This window comes from Triturus cristatus, chromosome 5_1 (genome assembly GCF_964204655.1).
Source record: "Triturus cristatus chromosome 5_1, aTriCri1.1, whole genome shotgun sequence".
NCBI lineage: Eukaryota > Metazoa > Chordata > Amphibia > Caudata > Salamandridae > Triturus > Triturus cristatus.
In genome coordinates, this window is record NC_140587.1 from 366,178,369 (window position 1) to 366,195,729 (window position 17,361).

General features: G+C 49.4%; 1 protein-coding gene across 2 annotated transcripts in view; it reads right to left on the reverse strand.

The window, feature by feature from the left end:
- The window catches only part of LOC146830895 (fibrocystin-L-like), a 1,171,295-nt gene that overhangs the window by 303,191 nt on the left and 850,743 nt on the right, over positions 1-17,361 (reverse strand). For both annotated transcript variants that reach the window (XM_085605085.1, XM_085605086.1), the window contains exons 59-60: positions 5,498-5,616; positions 4,245-4,374 (exon numbers count right to left, since the gene is read on the reverse strand). In XM_085605085.1, the coding sequence (XP_085461211.1) occupies positions 4,245-4,374; positions 5,498-5,616 (249 nt within the window). The remainder of the gene's footprint in view (positions 1-4,244; positions 4,375-5,497; positions 5,617-17,361) is intronic.

The window sequence follows — 17,361 nt, forward strand, 5'->3', positions numbered from 1 at the left end:
CTGGGTCAGTTCACCAAAAAGTACACAGGCTCTCCAGGCCACTTAGTGATTGACCCTCATAGTCCCCTTTATTTGCAGAAATAGCACTGTGATTTAATTACCAATTAAAACACTCTCTTTTGAAATTATAAGCTGTTTATTAGATATTTTACACATATGTATTCCCCTTATCATCCGAAATTGCTCAGTTTGAATTTAAATTCCATCCTCCCTTTTTCCTTACATTTTCATTGGGATATTGCTGTGCACATTCCCCAGGGGAAGGTTGGTAGTAGGTGTGCGGCCGAAGATGCCTCACTGGAATGCTTCCCTTTGTATTCCATTGTTGCATCAGGTCTTGAAGACATTATGGTGCCTACTCTGATCACATGATTGTGATGCCATTTGTGATCCACTAGGCACTTCTGGCTGAGTTTGTTGTCCCTGGCGTTCAGAGAGCCCGTCAGGTGTTGAACCACCAGGGATATGCCCTGACATTCCAGCCATGTCCAGAGACACATGGCCTCTGGACAAAGGGTCCACAACCCCACTCCACCTTGTTTGTTGCAGTACAAAATGGCAGCGGTATTGTCTGTGGACACCTGCACTAGCCTTCCCTTCATGGAGGGCTGTTGGAACTGGCACTTTCGGGTTGGCTGAGACAATGCCCTAGCCAGACAGAATCTAGCACTTCCGTTAGCTGGTGGGTGATTACACTCGCTGTATAACCTGCACTTACCCTTGGGTTGCTTGGCACTGGGCAGTCAGGCTTATCAGGAGCAATCTGTACAGCATTGGCACAGCACTCTCACACAATAAATATACTGAGCATCACAAAGGAGACTTCATATGAGGTGTATGTACATAAAAGTTATATTCAACAAACACATTATTTAACACAACATGAACATGTATTTCTGGGTGTAAATCACATTTGGAAATATTACTAGCAGTACTAGGCCCAACCACCTTAAAATGACTTCAGTAGTATGCACACTTGGGAAATATCCTACTTTACCCCTCAGCATGCTTATGCGGTGCGTAACCTTGTAAGAACTAGGCCCACCCTGCAATTATTACAATTCAATACCACACAGTTATAGGGTGCATCCCAGATCACTATGATATTTGCAATGTGCACACACAGATAATTACAACACTTTTAGCAGCACCATGGGCCCAGGCCACACAGGTAAAACCAATGACAAACGTAGTATTCTTTTGGCAAGGAATCAATGTTTAAAGGAACAACGTTGTGTGATGTAATCAATCACAGGAGGTCCTCACGCAGTCACTTCCACACATTCACTTCGCAACAATTCATGATGCCACGGATATCAGGCAGATCCGTACGGCGCGCACTAGCACACATACGCACACAGCACCATCATGAGGGGCAAATTATATCTGGCAGGTCAGTTGATCATACATTGCAGACCCCGTGGCCCAAGCCATCGTCCACCTTTCAGTTAACCCCGACTACCCTTCATCCACAGGTTGGAGATAACCAGCCCTGCCCCTGATACTAGGCCTATCGTGGCCAGAGTCACACTTAGTCATGGTCCCAGGGAAGAACGTGGAGGTAGGTAGCAGGACTAAATAGGAGGTAGACGACAAATTGTAGGTTTGACCACCACTCAGGAAGTTCACCCACAGGATGAAGAGCAGAAGCAGGCTGAGAGTGATAGTCATTCAATCAAAGAATTTCACAATGTTCCTTCTGGCACCAGCCCAGTTCTGCGAAGCACAGGGGGGCACTTAGTTTCTTGACCTGCTTCTGATTGCTCTCGGAAGCATTCCTTCAGCCCAGTCAATCACTCTCATCACCCAGGACTGATCCAGGTACAACTACCTAGCAACACAAATTTGTTGGGCCAGGTTAGGAGAGGGCAGTTGGCTGCCACTGTGAGGGCCCAAAAGGAACAATCAATGAAAGGGGGATGAAGCAGAGGTGCCCCTTGGAAGCAGAAGGCACACTGTCAGATACACGTTAATCCAAGTAGCACCCAGGCAATCGAGGCACAACGTCTGGTGCTCATTGATATGAGCCACACCAGACAATTCCAGTCACACACAACACCGAGTCACAAACTCAGTCTCTCTCTGGAAATCAGGCACAATGTCTGGTGCACGCTGATCTGAGGCGTACCAGACAATACCGGCCACACACAATGAAGAGTTGCAAATTCTGTACCTCCCTGTAAATGAGGCACAATGCCTTGTACGCATTAAGGATCGCAACAGGCAATTCAAGGTCACACACATAGGTGCAAGTTTAGCAGTGACGCATGAGGTAGAATGAGGCTCTACTATAGATATGCTCTCACTTCCAAGGTTCGCAACCTATGAATCAGACTCCCCATACAATGAGCATGCAGTCAGTATGTTGTACAGGAGAGATCGGGCACAATGATGAAGCAGGACATGGTGGATCTTGCAGCCGGTGAATCCGCTCACTACCAACAAGATGCTTATCCATGCTGAGGTCCCCACAATGTTGAGGCCACACTTCTTAGATGCGGGCAAGACCTTTGGGTCTCTGTACAAGGCAATCCGGTCTCCAGGCACAGTTCTTAGTTCCATGCTCACGCTGCGCTACCAGTTTGGATCCAGAAGACGCTGTGGCAGTGTGGGTCCCTCATGGGAGGTCTATGATATCCCTGAGACCTCCACAAGAGAACAGGGGGCAAGACAACGAGCCCTTGGAGGGGTGCCACACAGCAGCAGGTAGTCAGCCCAGGCCAGCCACTCTTCAGGAAGGGTACCCAGTCCCTTCTAATGGCAGTAATCCTCCTTCTGCATAACAGATTCCTCTGGAAGTGTGCACCATGCAGATCCAGGGTGTCTAGTCCTACGTCCCCACAAGTCAATCTCTGCCCTGCTGAAGTATGGCACTATTAGTAAAACCGTAGTGTGCCTTTAAAGTTGGGAGTGGTTCAGAGGGTTTCCCTTTGAACCACAGCTATGTCCCCAAATTTCAGTCCTGTCTGCCATGAGGCAATCTGGTTCCCATAGGCCAAGTGTCAAAACCTCTCCCTCCAGTCTATGCCTTGCTCCCCTATTTGACTCCTATCAAAATTGCATATTCTTATTGACTTATATACAAACCTACATATTCTCTGTTTACCTTTCTATATGTCGTTGTGTGGAGGCCCACATCTCAATTAGACCTAAGCAAAATTAAATTTATGCCAGACTTATTTGCGCAATTTTGGGAATTTAATGTTATGCTTGATATGTAAAATTCCCAAAATGATTCAGATACACCACTCACGTAATTACATACTATGTACTAAAAAAGTACTTCAAATGCACAAAAGCAACAGAATATGAGGGGCTGTTGTTAAGTTTTTGCACAACGTTTTAGTTGAAAATGCATTCTCACATCAAAAAGTAATGCAAGGATGCATTTTAGGCTAACATATAGTGCTGAATTATGATTTACATTTCACCTAACCATGCATAATCTCTCGTAATTTTGATGAAATTTCATGTAATTATAGTTTGTTTTGTACCCCTCGGATAGTGGTATTTTTCAATTAGGAGAAGTGCTGTAACCTACTACCGTGTTGGCTAGAAATAGAAAATTGATTACCATTTTTCAGCAGGTGCAGAAGTATAGTAGATGACTGTTGATGGATCAGTATTAGAACCTGTGCACCATCAAAAAAGACCAAAATGCAGCCACACAAGCTTCTTAGAATGTGTGGCGAGTCGAGTGCACCTTGTGACCACCTGTGAGTGTGCGCCAGAAGCCCTCTGAAGATGGAAGCAGTCTTTGACTATATACCAACCTATGGTGACTCTTGAACACCAAGAGGCCCTCTCTGCGCATTAGGTCCATGCACATCATATAATGCCGCTAGAGGTTTGGAGTGTAAGGCTTCTCATGAATGATGCTCTACATAGGCTTTGTGCAGTTAAGTCCACCTGTTTCAAGTAATAATTTGTTGGTGTGGACCTTTAACTACAAAACATTTGTTTCCAACATATTTCATCTCAAAGAGATCATAAGCAGCAAACACAACCCAAAAATAAACCATGATGAATTTGATGTCAATTACTCGTGGCTTGAAATAAGTAAGCCTGCCCTTTCCAACCAGGGAATTTGTGGGCGGTGGATGGATTCGCCCAGTGTTACAAAACACCCTGAGCCATCTGTGCAAACACAAGAATTAGAGTAATGACTGATATGTTAAGTTACACAAAAATAGTACAGTGAAGTAGTGGCTGAAATTATATATTTGCCTGCGGTTGGCACTTACCAATGTGGCCAAAAGAAAGAGATTCATTTAGAGTGAGGATTCTTCTGTCGGGTGAGACGTCAACAATCCTTCTGGTTTCTGTCTGCCAGGCATCATAGCTGGTGGTGGTGATCACAATGTCCTCTCCCACCTGAGGAAACATTTTACATTCAGATTCAGAAGTCAGGCGCACTTGCAGTTGAAAATCTTTTTTTGAAGGTGTATTTCGAAATTGTTTCTACGTGGCATCTAAATTGCATCTAACTTGCATTTAAGTAATTGAAGAAAGTTTAACAAATCCATCCTTAAAATGATTAACAGTTTTGAAAAACATCTACAGCGAGCAAGGGGTGCAGCTTGCCCAACCGACTGTGCACTGAACAAGTGTGACGATCGGCTGACCTGGCATGCTTACAATTTATCAATTACAAAAATGCATGCCCCAAAAAACGCATGAACAAGTCTTTGAAACAGTAGTATTGTTTTAAGGAAGGCGTAAGCGACGTGCCGTGTGTTTCCCCAGCATAGCAGTGCAGCCGATGTTTCACACCGCTGTCCAATCCCCTCCAGCAAAAGCTCATTTGTAAGATCCAAGCCCACGCAGATGGGCCCCGCCCCCTGACTCCGCCATTAGTTTGATCCCTGATAGCATTGGGAAGCTGAGAGTGTGAGGCCAACAATCTCCGACATCCAGGAATTAAAGTAGCAATAATGGTGGGGAGACGGACTTGATTATGGGAACTCTTTTGCTGAATCAACACCACAGCTCTGGAACGGATATTACACATTTGTATTCATTGAGTGGCAAAAGACAGGCTGAAACGATTCTAGTGAGGGTTTTTAGAGGCCTGAAGTGTATATTTAAGAGCACTAGTAGGCGGCACCAAACCTGGTGGTAAAAGAGGCATGATAAACTTTGCCATAAATTTCCTGAAGAACATATCCTGGAGTGAAGGTAGAACACCAAATGTCAACTCAGGCATGAAATCCAGAAAAAAAGATCTGGATAAGGGATGTCCACATAGCAGAGATTTGCTTAAGAATCCTATTGAAACTGACGTCAGCAATCAGTGAAGAAGACATTGTCATTCATCCAAGAGTCAACAGACATGCTAACTTCACCAAGACAGGCTTCAGATGGAACCTATTACAGGGAATCAGCAAGGTGGAGATAAACAATTATGCTTTTTGATTGGACTATCCAATAAGAATGATCAATTTCCTGCCTGCAAATACAAGGTGCACCAATACTGTTACTGTGCTGCAGATCCTACCTTCCAATCCACTTCATCCACCAAAGATATGTGTATTGATCCGGCCAAGGCTGTTTCTGACAATTTTGTTTTGTACACGGAGCGGGGAATTCCATGAAGATCCAGGACCCCGAAGACACCTGCAGGCCAGAAAATGCAGAGTTATACTGCAGAGTCACACTGCATGTGCTGCTTTACAAAGTGTAACACAGGGCTTGAGGTAGTGATGACCTTCTCCCTTCATTCCCAAATTGACTATAAGTTCTACAGCAAACTTAGGAGCATATTTTCAAGCTGGCGATAAAAAATTATCGCCGCCTTTGCGGCCGTTTTCGGCCGAAAAGCAGCGATAATTTTATCGCCTAATTAGCAAGCTCACGCTAACGCGTGAAAACTTGCGTTAGCGTGGGAATTCCTAACGCCCAGCTTTGCATCTCTAATGAGATGCAAAGTGGGCGTTCCTAACATGACAGGAGAAATGTCGCTAAGCGACATTTTTCCTATCATCAAGCCCCACGCTATGAAGCATAGCGTCAGGAAAAGTAGCGATAACCCCTGTTATCGCTACTTTTCTTACGCCTGCTTCAGGACTGACTTAGCCATGATATCCTATGGAAGGAGGATATCATGGCTAAGTTTGTGAGGCCCTATCAACAAGCTAACGTCACACTACGTGAGATTATCGCTGGGTTTCCAGCGATAATCTCACGTTAGGCAGTTAGCGTGAGGATTTTTATCGCTGAGGAGATAAGCGTTTCTAATAGCACGCTATCTCAGCGATAAAAATCCACGTTACCCGGCGATAATTATCCTCACGCTAAGAGCGCTGAGCGATAATTATCGCCGGTTGTTGCTGATATGTCCCTAATACTCTTAGGAATATAACAAAGGGAGGTGCCAATGCTGCACTGCACTTTCAAAAACAATTAAACAAAAGAACTGACTTAAACAATTCCATTTTGTCCATTAAATGGTTGATTTTAATCAAATATATTTTAGGCAAATTTTCTTATTATTTTGCACGGTTGTATTTTAAATGACTCAATAATATACATGCAAAATCAAAGAAACCACATACGAAAATCCTTTACAATTATTTACATTTACATAAACACATAAACATGTCCATACAACTTTCATACCTCAAGCGATCCGACAATAGACAACATTCAATTTGAAATTTACATTTATATACAAACAGATAGAGCATCAATGAATAACACTTATACTTCTTGAATAACCTATTTAAAGAGTGTTTTGTTAAGTTGAAGGCGAAGACGAGTCAAAGAGAGGTCTACGCGTTTCGAATCCCTTCACCGGGGATTCTCATCAGGACCAGAAATATCTGGGAAACAGAAACATATACAGAGCTGGGTTAGACCAATAGCCCTTGGAATGGCCAGTGTATTTCAAACAAACGTTGCTAATTTTCACAATTTCCAAAAGTGGAGTCTTACCTCCACTTTGCAGTGGTAAGACTCCACTTTTGGAAATTGTGAAAATTAGCAACGTTTGTTTGAAATACACTGGCCATTCCAAGGGCTATTGGTCTAACCCAGCTCTGTATATGTTTCTGTTTCCCTGATGAGAATCCCCGGTGAAGGGATTCGAAACGCGTAGACCTCTCTTTGACTCGTCTTCGCCTTCAACTTAACAAAACACTCTTTAAATAGGTTATTCAAGAAGTATAAGTGTTATTCATTGATGCTCTATCTGTTTGTATATAAATGTAAATTTCAAATTGAATGTTGTCTATTGTCGGATCGCTTGAGGTATGAAAGTTGTATGGACATGTTTATGTGTTTATGTAAATGTAAATAATTGTAAAGGATTTTCGTATGTGGTTTCTTTGATTTTGCATGTATATTATTGAGTCATTTAAAATACAACCGTGCAAAATAATAAGAAAATTTGCCTAAAATATATTTGATTAAAATCAACCATTTAATGGACAAAATGGAATTGTTTAAGTCAGTTCTTTTGTTTAATTGTTTTTGAAAGTGCAGTGCAGCATTGGCACCTCCCTTTGTTATATTCCTGATTACTTTGACTTGGCCTTGCTGCTAATTAAGTCAAAACCCAAGTTGGTCTTCCTAATACTCTTAATCATCACACATTATTATTTTTCTTGTGGTGTACATCACAAACGTTTGATAATTTAGCAGTTTTTATTTATTTCGTATGTATGTTTAATATTTATTAATATTTTCTAAAGGCAGTTAACACCAGGGCAAAATGCATTTATTCCGGGAGAAAACTACCAGTAAGACAGGATGTTCGTTCCCCGAGGCAGGATGCAAGAAGGGGCTGCATGTGCATACCCTGGCTCTTCCCATATTACTCATTGCAAGAGAGCAGCACCTGGATAATTCCAACAGGCTTTCTTACAGCTGCATAGAGGCACACACCGGGCAAGGAGTGGAGGTATGCACAAGTGAGCCATCCACCTTCCCAGTTGTGCCCAGCTTTGCCCATGTCCAGCTGGAGCACACAGCCGTAATTTTCGCATGACCATGTGAACACCAAAATTGACAAAAAGGAAGATAAATGTAATTATAAAAAATGTACGTAGCTAATAGTTCATATCTAAATTATAATGAAGCATATACCATTTTTGATAAAAAGCATATGTTACCACATGCTGGCATAATAATACATTTACTACCTAATGGGAAAGTTATATGTATAGTAAAGGTAGGTCTCTGATAGAACAAAATGTATGATAAAAAACATAAATCAAAAGACCAGCATGAAGGCAAAAGTCATTAGCGATCGTTCATGTACCATTGCAATAAAATATCATTATTTTTTATATGTTAGCCAAGTTAAAATGCACACCTGGCGTTACTACGCACTGTAAGTAATAGGTGTAACTACTACTCAATGTACCCACTTCAGAAGTAGGGAATGCCTTGCAAGAGTTCCAACACGTAAGCTTCAAATCACTGTCTTTGTCAGTGGTCAGTATTCTATTCGTTCAGGTATTCTCCCAGGTTAATTTCATGTACAGAATGTTTAAGCATTGTTCATAGTAAATCAAAAATTGACTTGATTTGCATCATAAGGGTGCTCGATAAACATCAATGTATGCTGCTCCATATGTAGGTGTTGAGCATCTCCTTTCTCAATATGTGTGAGAACAATTGCTTGAATCGACATTTTTGAAGCTCCGTTATCTATGACCTGATAAATTCCCACTAAAGATGTGTTTTAGGCTTCAACTCTTTCCAGACTCTCAGTTCTTCCAAAGTTGCCCATTGATTTTCATCCACTAGCATTTGAAGGTTGTTAGGAACTTCAAAACAAAAAAAACCCTCACAAATTTGTTGTAAGGAACAAATCATAATTAGACCAGTCTTGGTGAATCAAATATCTGACGTGTGACTATAGCATGCCTGGCTTTTACCATTGAAAATGATTCCCATAATATTTGGGGAGATACAGATACTCCCTACAAATACCTCAAAGTATTTAGAATTTGGTAAGATTAATATCCATATTGTGTGTTTGCTTGCAATTGACATAATAGAAGCAGGATTTTTAAAGTGCTCCTTTTGCAGTTTCTGACCCCCCCCCCCCCCCCTCCCAAGCTTCTTCGTTGTTGCTCTCAACTATAATTCCAACAGCTTCCCTGCCTGCATTTTACCTTACAAGGTTGTCAGAGTGGGACACCCCAGGATAGGCAGTCTTTCACAGAATAATGTGAACTATGATATTGGGTACCAAACATGCTAGCAAACAGGAGACCCAGATGGGCATCAGAGTCACACAACAGATTCAGAGCAGACTGAAGGGGGCTGTTGTATCGACAAGACAAATGAGCAGGCATTGTCTTCATAACACCCGCACTGTGCATATTCCAGGATGGCATGCACATCTTATATATATGTATTACCAAACACAGTTTTGTGGTCATTGTTGGCCGCAGTTTTATCACCTTTACATACCTACACATTTTGTCATTCCCCTGGACATATTTGATGGCCAGGGTCATAAATCATCATTATGAGCCATCATAAAACCGGACATCATTTCCCCCACTCCCACTCAGGGAATAGTCAGATAGTTATTTCTGTCAAGCAGTGATTTATTTAAAATCAGTGGTTGCAGGTAGGGCCCACTGTTGAGTGTTTTTGTCATGTAGGATGCTGGGATGTTTCTAAGAAAATGGAAGGTAAAATAGAAGGGAAGACAGTTGGTGCTGGTTAGTGCGGTCAGCAGCTGTTTTTTTCATTCTTTTGTAAATCATCATCTTGAGACGCAATAAGCTTGACATACCTGCAGAGTCCTGCGTCTTTTCATAGGTGAGGAGGAGCAGGAGTACAATAGGACGATCTGCATCATGCGTGCGAGGCTCCTTTTACCTCTGGCGGCCTGATCTTTTCTATGTCCTCTTGGCAGAGTTGAGCAGTAATTTTCCCATCAAGTTCTGGGATCATCTTTGACCCCGCTTGTTTTTTGTGGCGTCCTTTTCCAGCATGTATGATTTTCTTTAACACATGCATGTTCTTTTCTTATCAGCAGTTCTTTGTAAAGAGCCATTTTACCCTGGGTGCGGATGTTTTTTGAAGTCACAATGTGCCACCATTTTGGATTTGGTCACCGGTTCACCACAATGTCTACGGGTGCTATTTGTCTTTGAGCTGTCAGCGTGTGCCAATATCTATTCACATTTCAGCGGCATCATAACAGTTTGACATTTCAACTGAGCCATTTTGCTTGTTTTCTTTTTGCGTTTTCTCTCCCTCTTCACTTTGCAGCAGAACATTCAGAATTGGCTTCATCAGGTCTTCATACTCGCTATTGTCAGCAGTTGAGACTCCTCTTCTGTATTTAGTTTTTATTCCTCAGTGAATATTTGCCTCTCACTTTGCAGCAATCCATTGTTCCACTGTCGCCTTTTTCACCTGATGCACTTGAATCTGGCAGAAGGTTTTGGGGTATATCTTGATGCCCTACAAGCAGAGTAATTTTTACTCAAGAAGACATTTTGCAGCATTGTTTGGGCTGTGAGGGCCGAAAAATATTAAAACATACTCCCAAAAAAGTTGTTCTGCTGGGTGATGGGGATGGAGAAGGTGTAGGCGGAAACATTGATAAGTACGCCTCAGCCATCAAATCTTTAGATGGAAGGTTTAAAGCACGTAAAAAGGTCACTATGGAAAGGGACACAAGAGAGTCCAGGTATCTGGGGAATCAGTAGCACGTTTTGTGGGAGCATTAAGGGTTCTTGAAGTATCTTGTGAATACAAGTCTTTGAGGGAGAGATGATCAAAAATCAACTAGTGGAAAAAACTAATAACAAAGTTCCAGGAAGTTTTGTTGTCTACTCCTAATTTAATCTTGAGAAGGCTATAGAAATAGCATCCAGAATTAAAAGCACAATTTATTTATGGAGCAAATTACTTTAATGCATAATAAATCATATAATAAAGGTTTTCTTTCAGTACATATCAAGAACAAAAGGGTGAAAGAAAAGAACAATTTAGGGAATAACAAAAAGACTCTTGAGTGTTATAGGTGTGGACGTACATCTAATTTGGGGAATGCTAGTGTATGTCCTGCACATGTGCAAGGTGTATGAAAAAAGGACACTTTGCCAGGGTTTGCAGGTCAACAGCTAAGATTGGTCCCAGAAATGTTCCCAAAGTCAACTCGAGCAACTTGAGTGGTAATGATGTCGCTATGAGTGATGATAATGAAGTTTTATCTATTGAAAATGTGTGTGTTCGGGGGCGCTAGAGAGCGCGCGGCCAAGATAGCTGCGTCCGTGTGAGGCTCCCGAGCAACGGAGCCGTTTTCCTTCGGTTATCCTGCCCGGAGTGTGCTGCGGGGCTGCCAAGACTGCCTGTCCCTGCCCGTGAGCTCCCGGCGCCCGGAGAATCGAACAGTGGCGGCGGGGGGGGCCTCAGCCCGCGTGCCACCCCCCTTGGGGACCTGACCGGAGGGCAACGCGGAGAGTGCTGGAAGCGGCGTTCGGCCGCGCGCATAACCCCACGCCGCAGCCTGCCACGAGGCGGCTGGGCCGCACGTCACGAAGCGGACCGGCAACGGGAGGACTGGGGACCCGCGAGGGGGTCCCCCTGGGGCGACGGTGCACCTGACACCTGCTGCATCGCCTGCGCTGTGCTGGCGCCCCTCACGCCGTGATCCTGCCAGTCCAGGCACCCCAGGACATCGGGGGCCTGCCGTGGTGGACGGTGGTGGACGACATTGCGGCCGGAGGCGCTGAAGGGGGACGTGACGCCTGCACCGCCCGGAGGCCCAGTGAGTGACCTGCTGTGGAGGAACCCTCTCTGGGCGTGAGGCTGGGGACGGGCCCCTGGCGAGCGCCCGACTGCTGCCCCCGGAGGCGAAGCGGAAAGCTGTAGTGGCGGAGGCGACCCTGGCGGCCGCGTTGTGGCCCTGCTGCCCACGCCGGTGGATCGGGATTGGGGCGAGGCGCCCAGGGGACTGACCACTTGTCTGCTGCTGGACGCGGGGGAGTGGCTGCTACGGACCCGACGGAGTGCGGCCTGGCGCACTTTGGCTACTGGTTGCCCACAGCTCGCGGTGCACCTCCCCCGCTGGCGACGCTGCCCTGCGCCCTGACACCCTTGGTGCTGGCCTGACTCGTGATGGTGGGGCTGGACCCCCTTTGCTAACGGCGCCTGGTAGTGATTGGAGCCCCGATCGGCCTCGTGCATCACTGAACCCTCTGAATGCCATCGGCGCAGCAGCTGGCCATGGGGCGGCTTCGGAACAAGCAGGCCGAGACCAGATTGAGGGTGGACGGCCCTGATGCGACGACGGAACGCCCTGTTGTGATCGCGGCGCCGCCCGCATCGACCCTGGAGGCCAAAATGGACGCCATGTTGGCGGCGGTCGACCGGTTGAGCAACACGCTGGAACAAACCCGCACCTCACTGGAGTCCCGAATCGACAAAGTCACGGTGGACTTCACCCTGCTCCACGCCGACCATCGCCGACTGGCGGACACTGTTGCCGGTCACGGCCAGGCGCTACAAGACGTGCAGCCGATAGTGCGCAATCACTCCGCCACCTTGCAGGATCTGATCGACCGCGTTAACACCCTTGAGGACCGTGCGGAGGATGCGGAGGGCCGCTCTCGGTGCCAGAACATACGCGTCGTGGGCCTGGTGGAGGGCGAGGAGGGGCGGCGACCCGAGCAGTTTGTTGAGGACTGGTTACGAGATATCCTGCCCCCAGGAATGCTCTCCCCGCAGTTCGTGGTGGAGAGGGCGCACAGGGTGCCGATGCGGAAGCCTGTCCCCGGAGCCCGGCCGCGTCCTTTCCTGTTTCGCCTCCTCAACTACCGGGACCGGGACGTGATCCTCCGGGAGACGCGGAAGATGGGAGCCCTTACAATAGGGGGTGGCCCGGAGATGTTGTTCCCGGACTACACTGCGACTGTTTAGAAGCGGAGGAGCAACTACCTGGAGGTGAAACGCCGTCTCCGAGAGCTGCACATCCCATACTCGCTGCTGTTCCCCTCACGCCTCCGGGTGGTCACGAAAGATGGGACACGATTTTTCAATGCCCCGTCCGATGTTTGGGACTGGCTGGAGGAAACGGGCCAACATGCTGGCCCCCGGCCCGCGGACCCTGGGCCTATGGTGCGCAGAGAGAAGAGGCTGAGACGGCGGAGACAGAGGGACCGACGCGGTGGGATGGGGCCGAGTCCCCCGGCTGCGCCAAGTCCGGAGAGGATGCGTGTGGAGCGGCTGGAGGCTCTGGAGGCGGTGGCCACTCTGGGGTCTGTGAGCAGCCAAGGGGACGTGGCGGCTCGCATTCACAGTGACACTGAGACTGACCTGTCCTCCTCCCCGTCCATCCTGATTCCGGAAGACCAGGTGTTGCCAGAGGTGACCCCACAGACAGCCGACCTTCTGGGGTGAACTCTTGCTGGTTTGCATTGTGTCCACTGCAGGCACCCTGGGGTGTCGGGCGGGTTGCTCCGAACTGCTCTCCGGGGGGGGGGGGGGGAAGCCTACTGCCTCTGCCGTCCCCTGGCCTGTGACTTCTGGGGCCCTGTACGCTTCCGTGAGTGAGACGGGGGGTTGCGGGGATTGAGGGGTAGCATGGGTCCCCCTACACATGGGCCGGGGACCGGGGCTTCGGGCTTGTTCTGGTCGCGGGGGAGCGGGGTGACGGCGATCCCTACACACACTCCTCTGGGGAACGATTGGGCGAATGGCGGCCCTACAGACACACGAGGCCCTGACGGGGATGTCACAGGGCTCTTGCAAGCCAGGCACAACGGTATTGCTCTTTAGCCCCTCGCCAACCCATCTCTGACCAGGTAGTTTACAGGCGATTGAGCCTTACATGTTTGGACGAATGCCCGGTTCTGGGGTTCGCCCCTGTGGTTATGGAGTTCCTTTTATTCATATTGTTTTTATTTTTGCCTCTTTACATTCTGCAGTGTTCTGCAGTTTTCTCACACACCATGTTCTTGCAGCAGGAGATCTGGGTGGCGGTCCCTCTGGTGTTTCTTTCCCCTCCCCTTCCCCGGCTGGCCCGCTTCGGCCGATGAACCTAGTGTTGTCCGCGCTCTACCCCAATGGCTGACACTGCAATCGTCACTTGGAACATTAGGGGCATGCACACACCAGCCCGCCGATATTCTGTTTTTGCCTATCTCCAGAGGCACAAGATAGGGGTGGCCCTTCTCCAAGAGACACACATGACACGGCTGGAACTGGACAGACTGCGCGCCCGATGGAGGGGACAGCTTTTCGGGACCACATACTCCGCGCATGCTCGGGGTACACTAGTTTGGGTACGGGCAGGCACACCCTTCATATGCTCCGAGATGGTGCTTGACCCTGACGGTCGATACACTCTGGTGCGAGGGCGACTCAATGGGCACCCTGTGCTCCTGGGTTCTATCTACGCCCCGAACGTTGACCAACCGTCGTTCCTTGATCGCCTCTCGGTGGCCCTGACCCCGTATGTGGGTCTTCCCTTGCTGCTGGGTGGGGACTTTAATGCCGTGCTGGATACGAGCCTTGATAGATCCTATCCGCCACTCCGTAGTACACAGGCGGTCTCGAACGCGAGGAACCTTACTGATTGGCTGTCACGGTGGGCCCTTCATGACGTCTGGCGCACCTTACATCCCGCTGACCGGCTCTATTCATATTATTCTGTGATACATGATCTTCACGTCCGCTTTGACAGGGTGGTGAGCTCCCCGTCGCTGGACCCTTTGATAGTCCAGGCGGATTACTTGGGCCGGACTCACTCTGACCACAACCCTCTTCGACTGCGTCTCTGCTGGGACCCGGGGAGACCACCCATCCCCACTTGGCGCTTGCAACCGGCTGCTCTTGAGGATGCGGAGTTCCGGGCCTCGCTCGGCACGGCGGTCGAACAGTTCTTTGACCTCAATGAGGGCACGGCGGGGAGCACGTTGACGGAGTGGGACGTGCACAAGGCAGCCATGCGGGGACACTGTCTGGGGGCAACGGGGAATATCCGTAAGCAACTTACGTTGCTACTCACCGCTCTGGAGACCCGGCTACTGGCATGCGAACGTCATGGCGAGGGTGGTGGGCGTGACTCGACCAGGCTGGCCCTGCTTCGGGCACGCCATGCTGAGCTGTTGGAGAGGTTGCGCTGCCACAACTACGCTGCCCATTCGGCACGGGTCTACGCCACATCGGACTGGGCGGGGCGATTGCTGGCCTGGCTGATCCGACAGGAATCGGGCTATGCGCCAATAGCCTCCATTCGCGGGCTGGACAGCACGCTGGTGCACACGCAGTGGGAGATCCACCAGACGCTCACAGCATACTACAAAGATCTGTACACCTCGGCGGGGCGACGGCAGGCACAGGATCTTGATCTGTTCTTGGGGGCTGCCGGCCTCCCCACAGTTCCGGATGCCCACCAGGAAACACTGGAGGGTCCCCTCACTCTGGAGGAGATAGGGGACGCGGTGGCCTCATTGGCCTCTGGCAGGGCGCCTGGACCGGATGGTCTCCCGGCAGAATACTACAAAGCATACCGGGAGTCTCTGGTGCCCCGTCTGCACGCGTTATATCTCACAGCCCTTGAGGAGGCCACCCTGCCTGCCTCCATGAGGGAAGCCTACCTGATCTCTTTCCCCAAGCCGGGGCGTGATCCTACTCATCTAGGGTCCTATCGCCCCCTCGCCCTCCTCAACACCGACTACAAGATCCTGGCCAAGGTCCTAGCGGAGCGGTTGGCCCCCACCGTGCCTGTACTGGTGCACAGGGACCAGAATGGGTTTGTGCCGAAGCGCAGTACTTCGCTTAATCTTCGCCGGTTCTTCCGTGTTGCCGCACACGGTGCACAGCATTGGCCACAGGCGGGCTGTCTAGTGTTAGACCTCGAGAAAGCCTTCGATAGCTTGGAATGGGGATACCTGGTGGCAGCACTATCACATTACGGACTAGGCCTTGGGTTTCTGCAAATGGCGGCGCTCCTCTATAAGAACCCTGTGGTCCGGGTGAGAACTGGCCCGTACATTTCCGAGGCCATTTCGGTTGGCCGAGGTACCAGGCAGGGGTGCCCCCTCTCACCCCTCCTTTTCGCGCTTGCCATCGAGCCCTTGGCAGCCACCCTGCGGGGGGTGTTGACGGACGGCATTCCAATGGGCGACGCCACCCACCAGGTTTCCTTGTACGCGGATGACCTCTTGATCTTCGTGCGGGATGTGGCGAATATCTCAGGGGACCTTGAACGGGTTCTCACGGAGTTTGCAACGCTTTCCGGGTTAAAGGTGAACGCAGCCAAATCGTGTCTCTACCCATTCCGTGATGATACCCTGGATCCCCGGTTTCAACTGGGAGGTGTGCCTGTCCGGTGGCAACCGGACACCTTCCGTTACCTGGGCATTCAGGTGTACCGGCGACCCACTGACTTAGTGGAGGGTAACTTGGGCAGGGCGGTGACGGCGATCAGGGCCCAGATGCGTTTCTGGGGCACCCTTCCCCTTGCGGTCACGGGTCGCATTGCACTGGTCAAAATGGTGGCCCTGCCCAGACTCCTCTACTATTTTGCTAACCTGCCGACCTATATCCCGGTGTCCTTTTTCGCCGCCCTGGAGCGCTCCCTTCGGGATTTTGTGTGGGGCACCGCACGACACAGAGTGGCACTCTCTAAGTTGTACCTCCCCACGGGTCAGGGGGGACTCGCGATGCCCTGCTTTGCGCACTATTACCTAGCAGCACAGCTGCAATGGGTGGCCAGGTGGTTGGCCGACCGGGAGAGGGACGACACGGCGTCCGTGGAGCCACCGCTCCCCCTGACGGATGTCATCGCGTTGTTCCATCCGACGGCCAGAGCGACCAAGCCGGGGCCCCTTCTAGTGGCGGTGGCCTGTCGGTGCTATCGACGTGCCCTCTACCTGACTCGGTCGCATACCCCATATGCCCCTGCCATGCCGATTGAGGGTTCACCTAGCGGTCGAGGGATATTGCGCTCGGCAGAGCTTGCCGACTGGCACGCGGCGGATATTTGTACGCTGGGGGACCTCTACCACGACGGTGTGCTTATGCCGTTCGCTCAGCTGGCGGAGGAGACGGGGTTACCGGCCGGTCAGTTCCTCCGTCACCGCTCGCTAGTCGCGACGCTGACGAGTCGGTGGGGTGCTCTTCAGGAGGAACCGGCGCAACACCTCATGATGCAGTACCTCCACGTCATGGGACGGGGCGGTCACATGATTCGCTGGTTCGCGGCCTCATTGCGCACGATGGTGGCGGCGGACCTGTCTCCACTGCTGGGTAAATGGGAAGTGGATTTGGACCGTCCCCTGACCGACAAGGAATGGAGGGATACGCTACGGGGGCCCACACGGATCCCCAGGAATCTGCGGTTTCGCCAAATCCAGTACTTCATACTGCACAGAGCATATC